Source organism: Trachurus trachurus, assembly GCF_905171665.1.
Source record: "Trachurus trachurus genome assembly, chromosome: 4".
Classification (NCBI taxonomy): domain Eukaryota; kingdom Metazoa; phylum Chordata; class Actinopteri; order Carangiformes; family Carangidae; genus Trachurus; species Trachurus trachurus.
Window position 1 is genome coordinate 12,627,848 of NC_139898.1, and position 14,536 is coordinate 12,642,383.

Consider the following 14,536-nt stretch of genomic DNA (forward strand, 5'->3'; position numbering starts at 1 on the left):
TGCATTTATATTCCCAACTGTTAATTCATGCGCTAGAATATGTGCCAGTGGGAAGTTGTGTAGATTTTTCACTTTACACTTGAACTAGTGCCTGCTTTAAAGAGCAATCTCTTATCTTTACATTGTGTACTATGGACTTCAGAAAACAGAAAAAAATATAGTGACAGGTTGTGATACCTTCATTTTTTTTTTATCACTGATGTCTCTAATCATAAACCTGTTGGCCATGCACAGACTGAACAGTTCAGACCTCCAGATGAAAACAAACATCACCCTGCAGCGGACACAGCATCCACCCTGTAAAAAGGATGATGATTGAATCCAGGTGTGGAAAGAGATAAGTCCTATAAAAATGCAATGGTGTGCGAGGTCAGCTCAGGAGGCCCAACAGCTGTAGAGCAACTGGAGGAAATGTTAGACCAAAGACATGAGGAGAAAGAGGAGTGAGATTATGTAGTGATGGATTTAATCATTTCGGGGCACTGTTTGGTAAAAGGAAGGGAAAATATTAGTGGCTTTTGGCTTCACAGTCCATCACTTACAAAATCTCGGGCTGCAAAAGTGGTTGCACATGGAAGAATGCAGGTTTTCAGGGGAGAGCGCTTTGACAGGAGAATTGGCTTTTTCAGGAGAAGAAGTTATCAGGGGAGTTTGAAGGACAAGGCAACGATAATAGGCTGAGTAAACCATTATGTAAGGTTTTGCATGGGAAAGTAAGCTGGGCTATCCAAACAGCTTCTTTGTCTTCTGGGGAACTTCAAAGAAGATTAAGGAACCTCTGCAATGTTTGGTTTAATGTCTTAAGAAAAAGTTTCCAAAGTCTTGAGAATCGGATAAAGAGAGTTTCATCCTGAATCCAGCAGATAAAACACCAAAGCAGAGATTCATTTTTAATGGAAAGAAAATATGAATCTCATTGAGCTTCTGTGGGAATAGTAACAATCATAACAACTGTTTCATTTTACAAGGAGACACTCTATGTTAATATCACAAACACGGCTTGATGGAGCTTGTGCTTTTGTTTTATTCCTTTCAAGGCACAGTTCATCATATTAGGGAGTATGCTTATTTGCTTACTTGGCAGGACTTACATGAGATTAGCAATAACCACCCTCATATTTGTAGTATCCATATTATTGAATATGAAACTACAATCAACAGTCGGTTAGCTTGGCTTGGCATACAGACTGGAAACAAGCACTGCCGGCTGTGGCTTCATATTTACTGTGCCGACATGAGAGTACCATCGATCTTCTCACCTAATTCTCTGTCAGAAAGTGAACAAGCAGCTGTTCTTAGGTCTTGCATGACAATTGGCATTTTCAAGGGAAAATCATGCTTTTGTTAAGATCCAAATTTGAAAAACAAATCTGAAGTTGATTTCTTTTCAAACACTTTGCCTGATTTTGCCTCTCTGTAACAGAGTTTTGGTGAATGCTTGTAATGCTAATGCGCTATTTAACTTCTGGGCAGAAAAGCACAAAACTCTCAATCCAGAAGAGACCACAAACAATTGAACAGTAACTCGAGCATGAACTGATTCATACGTTTTCTCCTCTGCACGGTCCAGCTGGTCTCAGGGAGATCATAATTTATTCACGAGGTCATCATTGAACTTTTTCACCACTTTCTGGAGTGAAAGAAGAGAGTTGTATATTTGCCACTGCGCTCCAGTAAAATAATTTTAAATACAAACCCTAGATAGTCTTCTCTAAATACTTTACTATTGCATGGTGATGCCGATCTCTTTGTTTCTTCCTGAATTACATTTTGATGTGTAAATTGTGTATTTTATGAAGTCTACTATGATTGTACAAGCAAGAAACTGTAAATAAATGATTTTGTGTAAGATTTTGATTCATAGTTCTTTCTGAGTTATGACTCACAGATATCACTCACACATTGAAGCATAATCAAAGTTTAACAGTTCAACATCTGTGGAAGATAATACAAATAAGTGTTGGTTTATTTTATAATAAATGCATGACAAGGATCATAACAGAACCATTTAATTATTTAAATTAAATTATACAGATTGAATCCCAATGAGCACAGTCTACAACAAATAAAACAACTTACAATTGATAGAAGAAACAACATTTTCAGATTTTAAATAGATCTAATACACAGTTCAAACACAAAACAGAGAAGGAACTGATTTAATAGCTTAACATGTGAAAGAAAAAACATACAGGAGAGGAGACATAGCGAAAGTCTGACATGGTCTGACAGATTGTATCGGTGTCTTGGGCCACTTTCAGGATGTTATGTCAAGATGTAAATATACAGATAACTATTTGCCTCTGCAGAACCCTGAACAATATTTACTTGAACTGTCCTACCAACAAAAAAATAGCTGCACCTCCATTGTGCATGCCCATTAGCCTCGGTGATGAGTTACGATGCACAGTGTGACCTCTGCAGCACATAACAGACATTTTTAGGCAGAAGAATTATTATTGTAATGAAGTTGCACAACAGGGAACACATCAGGGAAGAAAGAAAACAAGTGCGTTGAGCCACAATGTCACAGTCACAGACGCCTTCCTGACTCTGTTTTGTATGTCTGCCAGAAAACGGAGCTGACAGAAAATATAGTGAGTGACTGCTCTCACCACTAAGGAATTAAGAAAACACGCTTGCATCAGTGGATACACACATAAAGCTAGAAAAACACATTTTTCTTGAGTCAATGGTGCATTTCAGGTTGTGAACCTTCCTCTGGCGCCTCACTAACCATGTCTTTTATATCCCATTGCGTCAGTCACAGACAAACCTGTCTGTGCACAGGCCAGGAATTGAGAGAAATGCTGATGGAGACATCTTAGCACCAGGACCAGTCATAATTGCAGTGCCCCTCATGTGTGTTCTACTTGCTGGAACTGTATTTGGGTTAAAAATCAATCCATGAACTCAGATCCTGTATGGGAGTTTCTTTTGTGTGACATCACTGGAATAAGTGTCTAAATCTATCCAAAGGCCACAACTCAGCAAGTGCGACTTCCATGAGACTAAATGTGATGCTTGTTGAGGACAGGGAAAACCACCATCAATGAACTTGAGACACCTAACTTCATTATTTCATGGTTACATACACAGTCATCCCCTGGAAATAGTAGGAGCTTTAAAAGAAAAGTAGTATGTATTACTTTATTACTTCATTCCAATACAGTGGTTCTAAGTTTTGGAACTCCACGTTACGCCGCATCCTAAGGTGATAATTGGCATCTGCACATCTTGTTAAGACATCAAGAAGTTTTTATTGGCTTCTCCTTCTATCCATACTTTCCATTTCAGCAGTATTCAAAAATCACTAAATCAGCATTGGACATTGCATATTTGTAACGATCCCTTATGACCACTAATGAATTTGACTGCAGGACAGGTGAAGTCATCATATAGGAGCAAGTATGGATTTTGAAATAGATGGACAAATATAAAGGTATTATTTCAGGTTGTGGTAGTAATTGTCTTTAGGAGTTTTTGAAATGTAGCCTAATACATTTTAAACAGACAAATCACTTTTACGGATAATCAAATATGCTGGTTAGTTCTAACATCTGCTGAGAAAAGTAAAATATAGTGTATCTGTTTTGCATATTTGCCACTTGTTGGTGTGTTATCAAGGTCTGCAGTGAACTCACAGCTCTGTCTGCTCACTGTCTGTAATGAGTTTACCTGGAGAGCCAGCAAGAAAAAATCTGAGACTATTTAATGATGTCATGTCCTCTTCAGTCAGACAGTTCTCTTGATATAGTCCTGAGTCCTACAGCTCTGAGAAAATGAGATAAGGCTTAGGAATGTTTCAGATGGCCTGGGCCTTGTGGAACAACTCTTAAAACATAGTCTGAGTGAGCTCGCTACAGGCAGGAGTCTCCATGATCAGCCAGTCTGAGGTCTTACCAAGGGCTGAAGGAAGCAGCTAGGCGAAGGTTGTTCAGCGTTTCTGATCTGCAGGGAAAGGCAGTAAGGAGAGACGACTGCTGTGTTTCACATACACGTTGCCGTCCTCCAGTTTGACTTCATACACTTGTTGCTGAAACATAAAAAAAACAAAAGACTTAAGAGCTGGAGGAGCTGAAGAGACACACCACTGTGGGAAGGGCAAGAACTAAGCGCAGTAAAAAAAGATTAACATGAGAAAGGCAGTAAATCCTCTGAAAACTGATGCCAAAGACAAAACTGTTTATAAAAATTATGAATTGTTTGAAATGCTTATAGATTCACATCCAAACAGCAGAACAGGGGAAGAAAACATGTCTGATAGAACAAAAGGAGAAAACATGAGCCTGATTTCAATCAGTAGAATATCCCACATCTAATACATGTGAATGATTTGAGTGCATTACAGTGTGATTGTTCGTATCAACTCCCAGCTGCAGCCAGCAATTGAGGCTTAATTGTATACCCCCTGGGTTTACAATTAAGTTTTCATAGGATGTAAATACACATTACAGTGCTTATTGTAATCAATATAATGCCAGGTGGCTCCAAAATTATCCTTGTAGCAGAATAGGAGAACAGAAAAGAAAAGTACTGATGTTTCTGCTACTATGTTAAAATGTGTCTTATACATGTGTTTATACAGAGCATAACAGGGCAATTAAATATTTTGGTGGAAAATAAATAGTACAGTGTAATGAAACAAAAGGGACATAGAGTATTTCATAACTGACCTGTAATGAGGTCCCTGACTTTCCAGTCCTGAGGTCAAAGTCATAGTCATGCCAGGGACAGAAGACCTGCAGGACTCCATCAGCCTCCTCAATGTCCCCCTCACAGAGTGGACCGCCTGGGGGAGACAGGAAATCACAGTTTATTCTCAAAATGAATGACTACTGCTGTCTTCCTTTTGGGAAAATGTGATTGCAGGCTTGCATGACATGGTGTTTTTCTCCTCGTTTTGCGGAAGATCATCACTCAGACTCTCACATGTTGATGATATTACATATGCGTTTACAGTACACTCGTTTGTCTATTGTGTTTAATAGCCTAAGCTGCTTGCACGCACACTTTTATTTTCCATATTTACAATAGGGGATGGACTGTAATTAAACTAAAGGGTTAATCTTGGAGTGTCGATAGGTTGTGGCTTTACCGGAGTGTGAACAGCGGGCATCCATGGCAAAGAACTCCCCCTTCACATAGAAGAGGCAGACATCCGAGTCGTAGCCGAGGGAGGAGTACATCAGGCGGCAGCGCTTCTTGGAAAGCTCCGAGGCCGGGCCTATGAGTCTCCATGAAACGCCTCCCGTGTTTCCCTCCTCATCCCCGGAGCCAGAAGCCATAAAGAACGGCGAAATGAACTGCTTTTCTAATTTGCGCTACTACAAGGCGTTTTTTTCCGCCGTGGCAAACGCATTTGGCAGATCGCTCGGTGCAAATTTTCCATATTAACCACTAGCCCTGGTACCACCACCACAGCCGGACTGGACTGACTCCATCCAAGATGCAGGCTGTTTAGAAAGCCAGAGAGCCGGGACATCGTCACACACGGGCAGCGCAGTGCACGAGTAATCCACCGTTGCTCCACTTATCAGCCACTATATCGACACAAATAAATGTTTGTCAGGCATTATAGCACGGATATTGCGCACAGATCAACAGACACAGAAAATGATAATAAATATTGGTCATTTGCACGTAGGCTAATACTGAGCTGCACTGATAACAATCCCAGAGCTCTGCAGGCTGCAGTTTGTAAACAGCGACCCACATGGCTGTTGCCCATCGTCATGACTGCTTCATAATAAATGGACCCAAAAGACCCCCCTTATTCTTTAATTGGGGTCAATCTTTGCAAATATAGCCTTCTTATTCACAAAGCTATTTTTGGTGGCCCACAGACTTTATTGAGAACACTTATACATGCAGAGTATTGAGTTCTCAAGGCATGTGGTAAATGTGGAACATTGCTTTTAATGTACTGTGCAAATAGTTCAAAACCATTTTTCAATTATCAGTTATAAAGCCTGTTATTGTTCTTTCACTGTAGACTCCATGCTGCTCTGTGCTCCAGACAGGTATTTGGATGGCTTCATCAGGCTGACTTCTTTCCACAGTGCAGTTTCTTAACATTGTTACAAATTGTTTGTGAACTTTGTATCTCTGCCAGTGTTTTAGATGCAGAGGCAGGAAGACAGCTGTGTGATGTTGTCTCTCAGTGCAGATTAAATTATCTTTTTAGTCAGCACCACAGTAGCTACCACCTTATCATAGAGTAGAGACAACATTTCGTGTGAGAGATGTATCTTTAAAAAACATGATCTCCAGCTCTGAGAACTTTTCTATGTGTGTTAATGTCAGCCATCTGTCAATGATCAAAGATTAATAACTCATAATTATCACCAGTGCATTAAAATGGACCCTTCCAGTAGCAGTGACGTTGTGTGGCACCTGAAAATGTGTCCATTTGGCAAATAGCAAAAAGCATACACATATGATGACCTGTATTTCTTCAACTTTTATTCACTTTGTCTCCATCACTTTATTGTGCCAGTAATAATGCTGCTGGCAATTTAGTCCGTAAGTAATGCAAGTTGCTGTCTAGACTGGAGTGATGCATAACAGAGGCCACTTGTTCTGATTCCTGACTTTGAGAAACTGACTCATGTAAGGCTGCAGCACGAGTGCAGATGTGAGCAGTAATGCCGTGAAAACGTGTCATGGGCAGGAAGAAAGACTGCTACTGCGTCTTGTCAGAAGTTGGATCTCAGTAAATGTAAATGTGAAGGCAAATCACTGAAGAACAGGGGAAGCCAGTGTAAAGAAACCTGAGCTACAATAAGTGACAGAATTCTCAAATATGTTGTGTGCTAAACTGAATGCTTAAACAGACTGACAGGAAGGTTTATCATCATTGTAACTCATTCTGTGCAAGTTTCCACCTACACCCTTTAAAAACCTACTATATAGATGCAGGTGTGAAGACTGATGAAGCATGTCCACCAACGACTTAAATACATAACAATAGGCGGGAATGGTATCAACATGTTAGGTCCTTGTACTTTGCATAATAACAGTTTTGTTCTTGCAGAGATTCCCCAAATGTAGACATCACAAACTTGCTCTGCCTTGTCCATTCCTCTGTATACGCACGCACGCACGCATAGCAATACTAGTGTGTTTCAGGCAGTCTAGTAATATTCAAACATGATCATTTAACAGAATTCATTCATTACAGCATTTCTGGAAATACCCAGAATGAAAGCCCAAACAACCAGCAGTGAAGCACAGCTGGGAATATTTTGGCATGCTGATTATCACACAGGTAGGCTTGAGCAGTGCAGCCTCCATTCACACAGCAGGGTTATATTGGAAAAACCCCAAAGGTGTTTATTTTCAACAGTGCTGCCAAGTATTACTTTATTACAGGGTGGGGTCCTAAGGTTATGAAATAGATCGTTGAGAGGTTCAGCCAAAAAACTGTACTGCAAAGTGGACAGTCTACAGGTTTGAGGTGGCAGAGACAAACTGACAGTCATCACCAGCAGCTCTGCTTTGGCACCTGCAAAGGTGAGAAAACTTGCTGGGCACATACGTGGATCTCACAAAATGAGCTCCAGGTGATTTGAACTATTAGAGAAAAAGAAATAATTAGAGAAATCAAAATGATGTATTGTGGAAAATCTGAATCATCAGGCTGGGATGGGATTAATAAACAAAGCTGCAGACAGTGAAGAAGCAGGCCAAAGTAATCACAGGAGTATTGCACTATCCATAAATTTCTATGTTTTCCTGATGCCGTACTCTGACCACTGAACAGTGTAACTATTTGCATGGGGCAAAATTTTGGTGTAGCAAAAGTCTGGCTCAAATAAAGAGATATTAGACTGAGAGAGGAGCCCAAGCTCATCCATCATTAGCCTCGTCTTGTCCACAAACCAGCAACCACCCTCAAAAGTCTCTTCACTCATCGGCCAAGGATTGATGGAAGACCAGCTCTCCAGCCAGTGTGGTTTTCATTAGCTCAGCAAATGCTACGGCCAAACTCAAACACCACTACCTGCTTGCTTTGCTCCATGTTCTAACAGATCATTTCATTCACGTGCCTCTTGATTCATTAACCGATATGAAGACAGGGTGATTTAAAGCTCCCACAAAGAGCTCATGGAGAACAAGGATTACACTATTGCTTGCTGCCCTCTATGACTGTGGAACATGAATAGCCATAATGTCGTTGTGTCACCTCAAATGCAAATCCAGACTCAACTTTGATGTTCAGTGAACAGGAAACTGAAGCCACAACTGGCTCCTCAGCCTAGTCCCAATGTCTGCCTCCACAGACTCACAGACCTGCATTCCCCATAAGCCCCAAGGTTCAGTGGTGTCCGACTGTGAAAACGATAAGTGGTTGAGAACGCTTTCATAAACTTTTTGAGCTCTTTATGCACACTTTATGTAAGTCTGCAATGCTGCTGACTTTGCATTAGGGAAGAACCCACAATCCATGGCCCCTCATGTTAAAAAAATGAAATGACGAGTAGTCTGAAATGATCAAAAGCAAGTTTACATATAGCAGTCTCATCTTACTTCACATGTTACTACTATTACTAATTAATATAGGCTGTTATTATACGCAGAAAGTGGGAAACATAGCCTAAAATCAATTGTCCATTCTCTGGACTTGCAGACAGAGCCCCCACAGACATCACTCAAACATACCGTGATGTGATCTCCATCATTGTGTCAAGCCTGTGATGGCTCGAGATTACAAATGGATGAGGTGCACTATGAGACGAGATGTGAGACCTCACTCATTCTCGTCATGATGAATCAAAATTTCCAGATCCTGGTGCCCATTTCATGGTATTTATCTCAATGGTTCCTAAAGGTGTTGACATTTGCCATTTTTGCAGCATACTGTATGCACAAGGTCTGCTGCTTTACTTAACACTGCTTATATTATATTCAAACCAGACATATGTCTCTGGGCTGCATGTGAGTGATTCCTCGAAGTAGCAGTTCCTTGTGTACTTTTTATTCTATTTTTCAGAAGTGTGCACGTCAGTGCCCTTCCCTACATAGGGAGGTGACAAGTGTTTCTTTTTTAAAGGTTACTCACATTCACAGAGGGGATTCTTAAAGGCAAATTCAAGTTAATCAGGCAATGTATATGTTATACTTACAATTTAAAATCTCAGCATAACATCAAAACTAGTAAAAGAAAATTATGTTCAATAATAATTATGGCAGTTATTATGATTCTTGCCTTTCATATCATTAAATCCATATTCCCATGGGTAAAGGTTCAGGTTAGAGGCCCTTTAATGGGTTGCTTGAAATGCTTGGATTAAGTCAAGCACTCACTTTAAAATACATTTTAAAGAACATGCAGAAGTCTGGCACAGGTTCCTGTCCCATGAAGTATTTTGAGCCCTCCCACGCTGAAAGATTTATCCTGATCTATCACTCACACACACACACACACACACACACACACACACACACACACACACACACACACACACACACACACACACACACACACACAGTCAACACAGAGGCTTACGTCCAGGAGGTGAATACAAAAAAAAAGAGAGATATAGTGAGAGACTGCTCTCAGAGAATAACTGGAACTCTTTTTGGAAGGATACCACTCAAATCCAAGTATTTGTGCAGTGGGATATAACAGTTGTCAAGAAGGAAATCCTTTGGGATGGAGGTAACTCCACAATCCCCTCTCTCCCGATCTCATAAAGGTTTGATGATGTTTAAATCTGCTTACTGGGGAAGGATCTTGTTCTTAATAGTGTTCATGAGACCTCTCTGTGATTTGTTTAGCTGTGTTTATGGGTGCATCAGGATGTTGGAAAACATGGACACGGTTGGGGAACAGTGTTTGCACTACCTGGACCTGTAAAACAGTCTCATTCGTTGACTGTTATGTGACCATGCAGAGCAATAATCAGATCTAATGACACAAGATGTTTGCTCACACTTTTACACTTACACATCCACAGTATTACATTGCTGGCAGCAGTCCATGCAAAGTGAAGGCATCTTTTGGCACTTTCCAGACGCAAAGAACAAAAACAACAAAACAAAAGAACTTGTTGTTGATTTTAGGAGAAATCGTGAGGAACTAAAACCAAGTATCATTCAAGGCAACAACGTTGAGATTGTTGACACTTACAAGTATTTAGGAACAGTGTTTGACTCTAAACTGAAGTTTGATGCAAACACAGAGAATATTATGAAGAAGGGCCAACAGAGGATCCACTTGCTAAGAAGGCTAAACTCTTTTAATGTTTGTAAAGAGACCATGTGTGTGTTTTATCAGTCCTTTATTGAGAGCATTTTAACATTTTCTTTTATTTGTTGGTTTGGTGGCCTCTCTATCAAGGACAAGAACTGCCTGTACAATATTGTGAAGGTGTGCTCCAAGATTATTGGCATCCGCCAGAGAGACCTGAGTTCCCTGTGGGAGAGGCAGGTGATCAAAAGAGCGCGGGGAATAATTTCCCAGCCCGACCATGTTTTGTCTTCTGACTTTGTTTTAATGCCATCTGGCCGTCGTTTTGTTGCACCTCTTGTCAAGACAAACCGTCGGGCAAAATCCTTTCTTCCCTCTGCCATCAGGTTGTTAAACCTGGAGGGCATGTGACAGCACTTTATATTGTTGTATTTACTGTTGCTATTTATTTATGGTGCAATGTATGTATTATTTTTTATCTTTATTATTACCAACGTGCGGTGAGAGTCTGTGCCACATACTGTTTACCTGATATGAACTTGTTTTTGTCTCCCTTCTCTTTCTTTTATTTGTCTTTTAATGAAACTGAGTCTGCTAAACCGAATTGCCCCTTGGGGATAAATAAAGTTGTCTGAATCTGAATCTGAATCTGAAAGCGTGCCTGAGTGGAGGAAAAAGGGTGAAAGGCAAGATGACTCATCGGACCAAACTGACGTCTGAATTATGGAAACTTACAGAAAACAGGACAATGAGCAGACCTCTCACTGCTAACTGGCAATCAGGTGAGCATGACACCTCTGAAGGCTGATTTATGAATGTGATTTACCCTCTTCAAGGTCAGTCATTTTTCACGTGTTGCTATGGTTAGTTTCTCTACCTCAATCACTCCATTTACTTGTGTGAATGAAAATTCAAACAAAAGAATAGGCTACAACAAAGTTTGAAGTATTGATTAATGGTCCTGCTGATTCTCTTGAGATTGGACTTTGTGATCACATTAGGGTGATCGATGGCGTTGAAAAGTAAGTGAATGCTGACACTTGCTAATCTTTTCTCTATCAAAGTCTACTTCCTCAACATATCAACATTTCTCTGCAAACTCTGGCATTCTTAATGCTACTTAATATAAAGGGATACCCCAACATTTTTTTTCGTGTCTTGCCTCACTCCCGAGTCCATGACTTGATAGACACCTTCCTTTTGACTGTGCGTGTAGTAACAAGGGAGATAGAGCCCGTATCGCCCGTAATTAGCTTAGCTCAAATGCTGGAAGGGTATCGGTAGTGTTAGCCTGCCTCCTACCCGAGCCGAAATCAGCAGTCAGAAGCTGATTTCATTTTAGCTCTAAACTCTGTAAATATATCACTTTATCGACATTTCAAACATTTTAGGCGAGAAAGTAGCCATTTAGATCAGCAGTGTGTCGTTAATTTGTCTAAATACCAGCTGTTTACAATTTTGTTTGGACGAATTTGGCGCTATACTCAAGCTGGCCGTTGTGACCAACGCACTTCCGGTTACTTTCACAAAATAAAACACCCATTTCCCTTTACATACAGAAAACCATGACAATAGAATTTGTGCTTCTTTGAAATGGGAAGCTAACCTACCCTCGATGTAGCTAGCTTGAACCAAAATAAACCGTCTTTGCTTGAACCCTCCGTTCTGACCGATCTTGTCCCGCTACCGGCATTTGACCGCTCAAGATGCCTTACCGGAGAGTTTTGTCAGCTCTGAGACGAAGATCGGCCCGCCGGTTTCCGTTTAGAGTTGCTGAAGGGTTTCTCTGATGACTTTAGGTGGAGGCAGGCTAACGCTAGGTTACCTATACACTTCCAGTGTTTGAGCTAAGCTAATTACGGGCGATACGGGCTCTCCCTCGTTACTGCACGCACAGTCGAAAGGATGGTGTCTATCTGCTTGTCATGGACTCGGGAGTGAGGAAGATACGAAGAAAATATTTGGCGTATCCCTTTAACAATGTAATTTCTCGTGGATAAAGGTTTGTGTTGGAATCCTGGAGACGCACCTTGCTGAGATATGTGTGATGTGAAGTGATTCTGTATGGCATAATTTCTTTAGTGTTTAGTGTTAAGAAAGGCTGACAAAAGGGGGGACAAAGAGAGACTTGAACCAATTTTCCAAATGGCATCGCTGAGTGAAATGCATCTTAGCTGACCTGCATACATCTTAAACTTTATTATGTTTTTCTGTGACCAGTTTGTAGAGGAAAGGCATCATTTAATTGCACCCATGAGAAAGCAAGGGCATGACATCGAGTCGCTGAGTCACTCTCTGTAAAGTTTACCCCCCTCTCTCCACCTCCACGGCATACATGTCTGCAGGAGAGATCAGGCTATGCTACATTCCTTCCTTCATGTCCTCAGTCCTGATTATATCCAGACACAATACGTCTTGTTCCTCAAGGTTCCCAGCTTAGCAGACAGACTGTTGGGGAGTTAGGATCTGAAAAGCAAAGAGGCAAGAGTTCACCATCTGAAAATGCAGATGTGTATCATGACGTGCCTATGGTGATGGTTTTACGGTGTACCATATGGTGGATTGTGTTGATAATATATGCAGTATTGTGTTGACTGGAAGAAATAGCATAAGGTAGCCTATATGATGTTGATTAGGCACTGTGTAGTTTTCAAGAATCCTGGGACTCAGTTCATGTTATTCAGCAAAATAATCATAATAAACCATACAACATGACACTTGATAGTTTTAAGTACAGCTTGGATATTGCGGTTATACAGTACATCCTACATTGTTGCCATTCCAGGCTACAAAATATTTGACATTACACAAATACAAAGTAAACACTACAGTGTTGGCATAGGTGTGTATCACTTTGTGTTGATATTACTGTAAATAAAGGGTCTACATCCATGCTACATCTATGCTGTGGTGCTGCAATTTTGTACAGAGGTAATTGGGTATTGGGTCCAAACCTACACCAGGAGCAAAGTGATGCAATATGATAGTGTCCTCACTAATTTCAAATTGACATTTTTACATACAACAGCCACTTTACAAATAAACCTGGCCCTCTGTGTGCCCATGGCTGTGTTGGTTTTAAAATGAGGAGCAATCAAATTCACTGTTGGCACACTATCACAGGGCACTGCAAAGTGTTTGCGCTGAAAAACCTGGTCTGAAGTCAAAGGTGCACATCATCATTCAGGTCACAGGTGGAACATTGAATCGTACCCAAAAGCTCAGAGTAAATAAATGAAAAAAAAAAAAAAAAAAAAAAAAAGTGCAACCCTCTGCAGAAGAGTTCCTTTTTACTGGTAAATCTGTCATAATGTTTCCCATTCATCCACCTAGTTTGTCAATGGTTTCATTATAAACTGAAAATGTATTTACACATCTCATAATAAAACTTTAAGATGTCAAACATTGTGATTTTCTGTGCAGCACTGTGATTCGCTCAGCCCTTCTTAGCCCTGCAGGACGCACAGAGCTGCTGCATGAGTGTGCTGGGACTGAGCTCACAGGTCAGTTACAATATGTAATCAACTCATGAAATTTTACTCTGCGGGAAACACTGACTGCACCATTATAATTGCAGTCCGCCAAGGTGCAAGCACACCAGACTTGAGGGAATGGGAGATGGCATTGTGATTGTGGTTTGTTAGAGTACACACAAAACACTTCCACTGTTACTCAAGAGAATTTTTAAGTTTAACCCTTTTGAAAATATCAAAGCGTTTTATGGACATGTAAATGCATCTGTGCCATGCTTGAACTGTTAACATAGCACTCTTTGGTTGTCTAAAGCATACCAAACATTAATTAATCTGAACTGGGCAAGGTCAAACTTTGACCAACCTAAAAGTTAATTTGATCACAGAAGTAATTAGCACTCACTTGCACTGTGGATATTTGCATCTAATTATGGTGGTGGTTCTTGGTGTTGGGTGATTACAGTGAGAGAATGTCATTGAAAGAGGGTAAGCAATATTAGCTAAGCTAAGCTAAGCTAAGCTTCAGCCTACACCTTTTCGGTCTTAATGTCCGTTTTGTTTTGTTTTTTTGTTTGTTTTTTTGTTGCCTTTAAAGACCTTGCCTAGCTGATGTATTTATGTGTGATCTAATGTTTCATGTAAAATGAGGTGACATGTCAAGACCGAAATAAACTAACTAACATAAACTAACTAAATTTGTATATTCACATAATTTACTTAATTCTGTCAGTTTATACACATGCATGTGTCGCAAAATGAAATGCCCATGAGGACTTAATAAAACTGAATAAAAAACAGAAAACTCTACAGTAGATTAAAAAAAGAAATCATTTTATTAAATTATAAGAAACTAATGAATCATACATAC

The 14,536-nt window shown here is 40.2% G+C and overlaps 1 protein-coding gene across 1 annotated transcript; it reads right to left on the minus strand.

Annotated features, from left to right (window-relative positions):
* Positions 1-3,668: 3,668 nt before the first annotated feature.
* Positions 3,669-5,417, minus strand: LOC310984901 (Rieske domain-containing protein). Its single transcript, XM_083970274.1, has 3 exons — positions 5,099-5,417; positions 4,677-4,792; positions 3,669-4,036 (listed from the first exon to the last, which is right to left on the minus strand). The coding sequence occupies exons 1-3, from the start codon at positions 5,286-5,288 to the stop codon at positions 3,938-3,940; spliced, it is 405 nt and encodes a 134-aa protein (XP_083826400.1). The 5' UTR covers positions 5,289-5,417; the 3' UTR covers positions 3,669-3,937.
* Between the last annotated feature and the right edge of the window lie 9,119 nt (positions 5,418-14,536).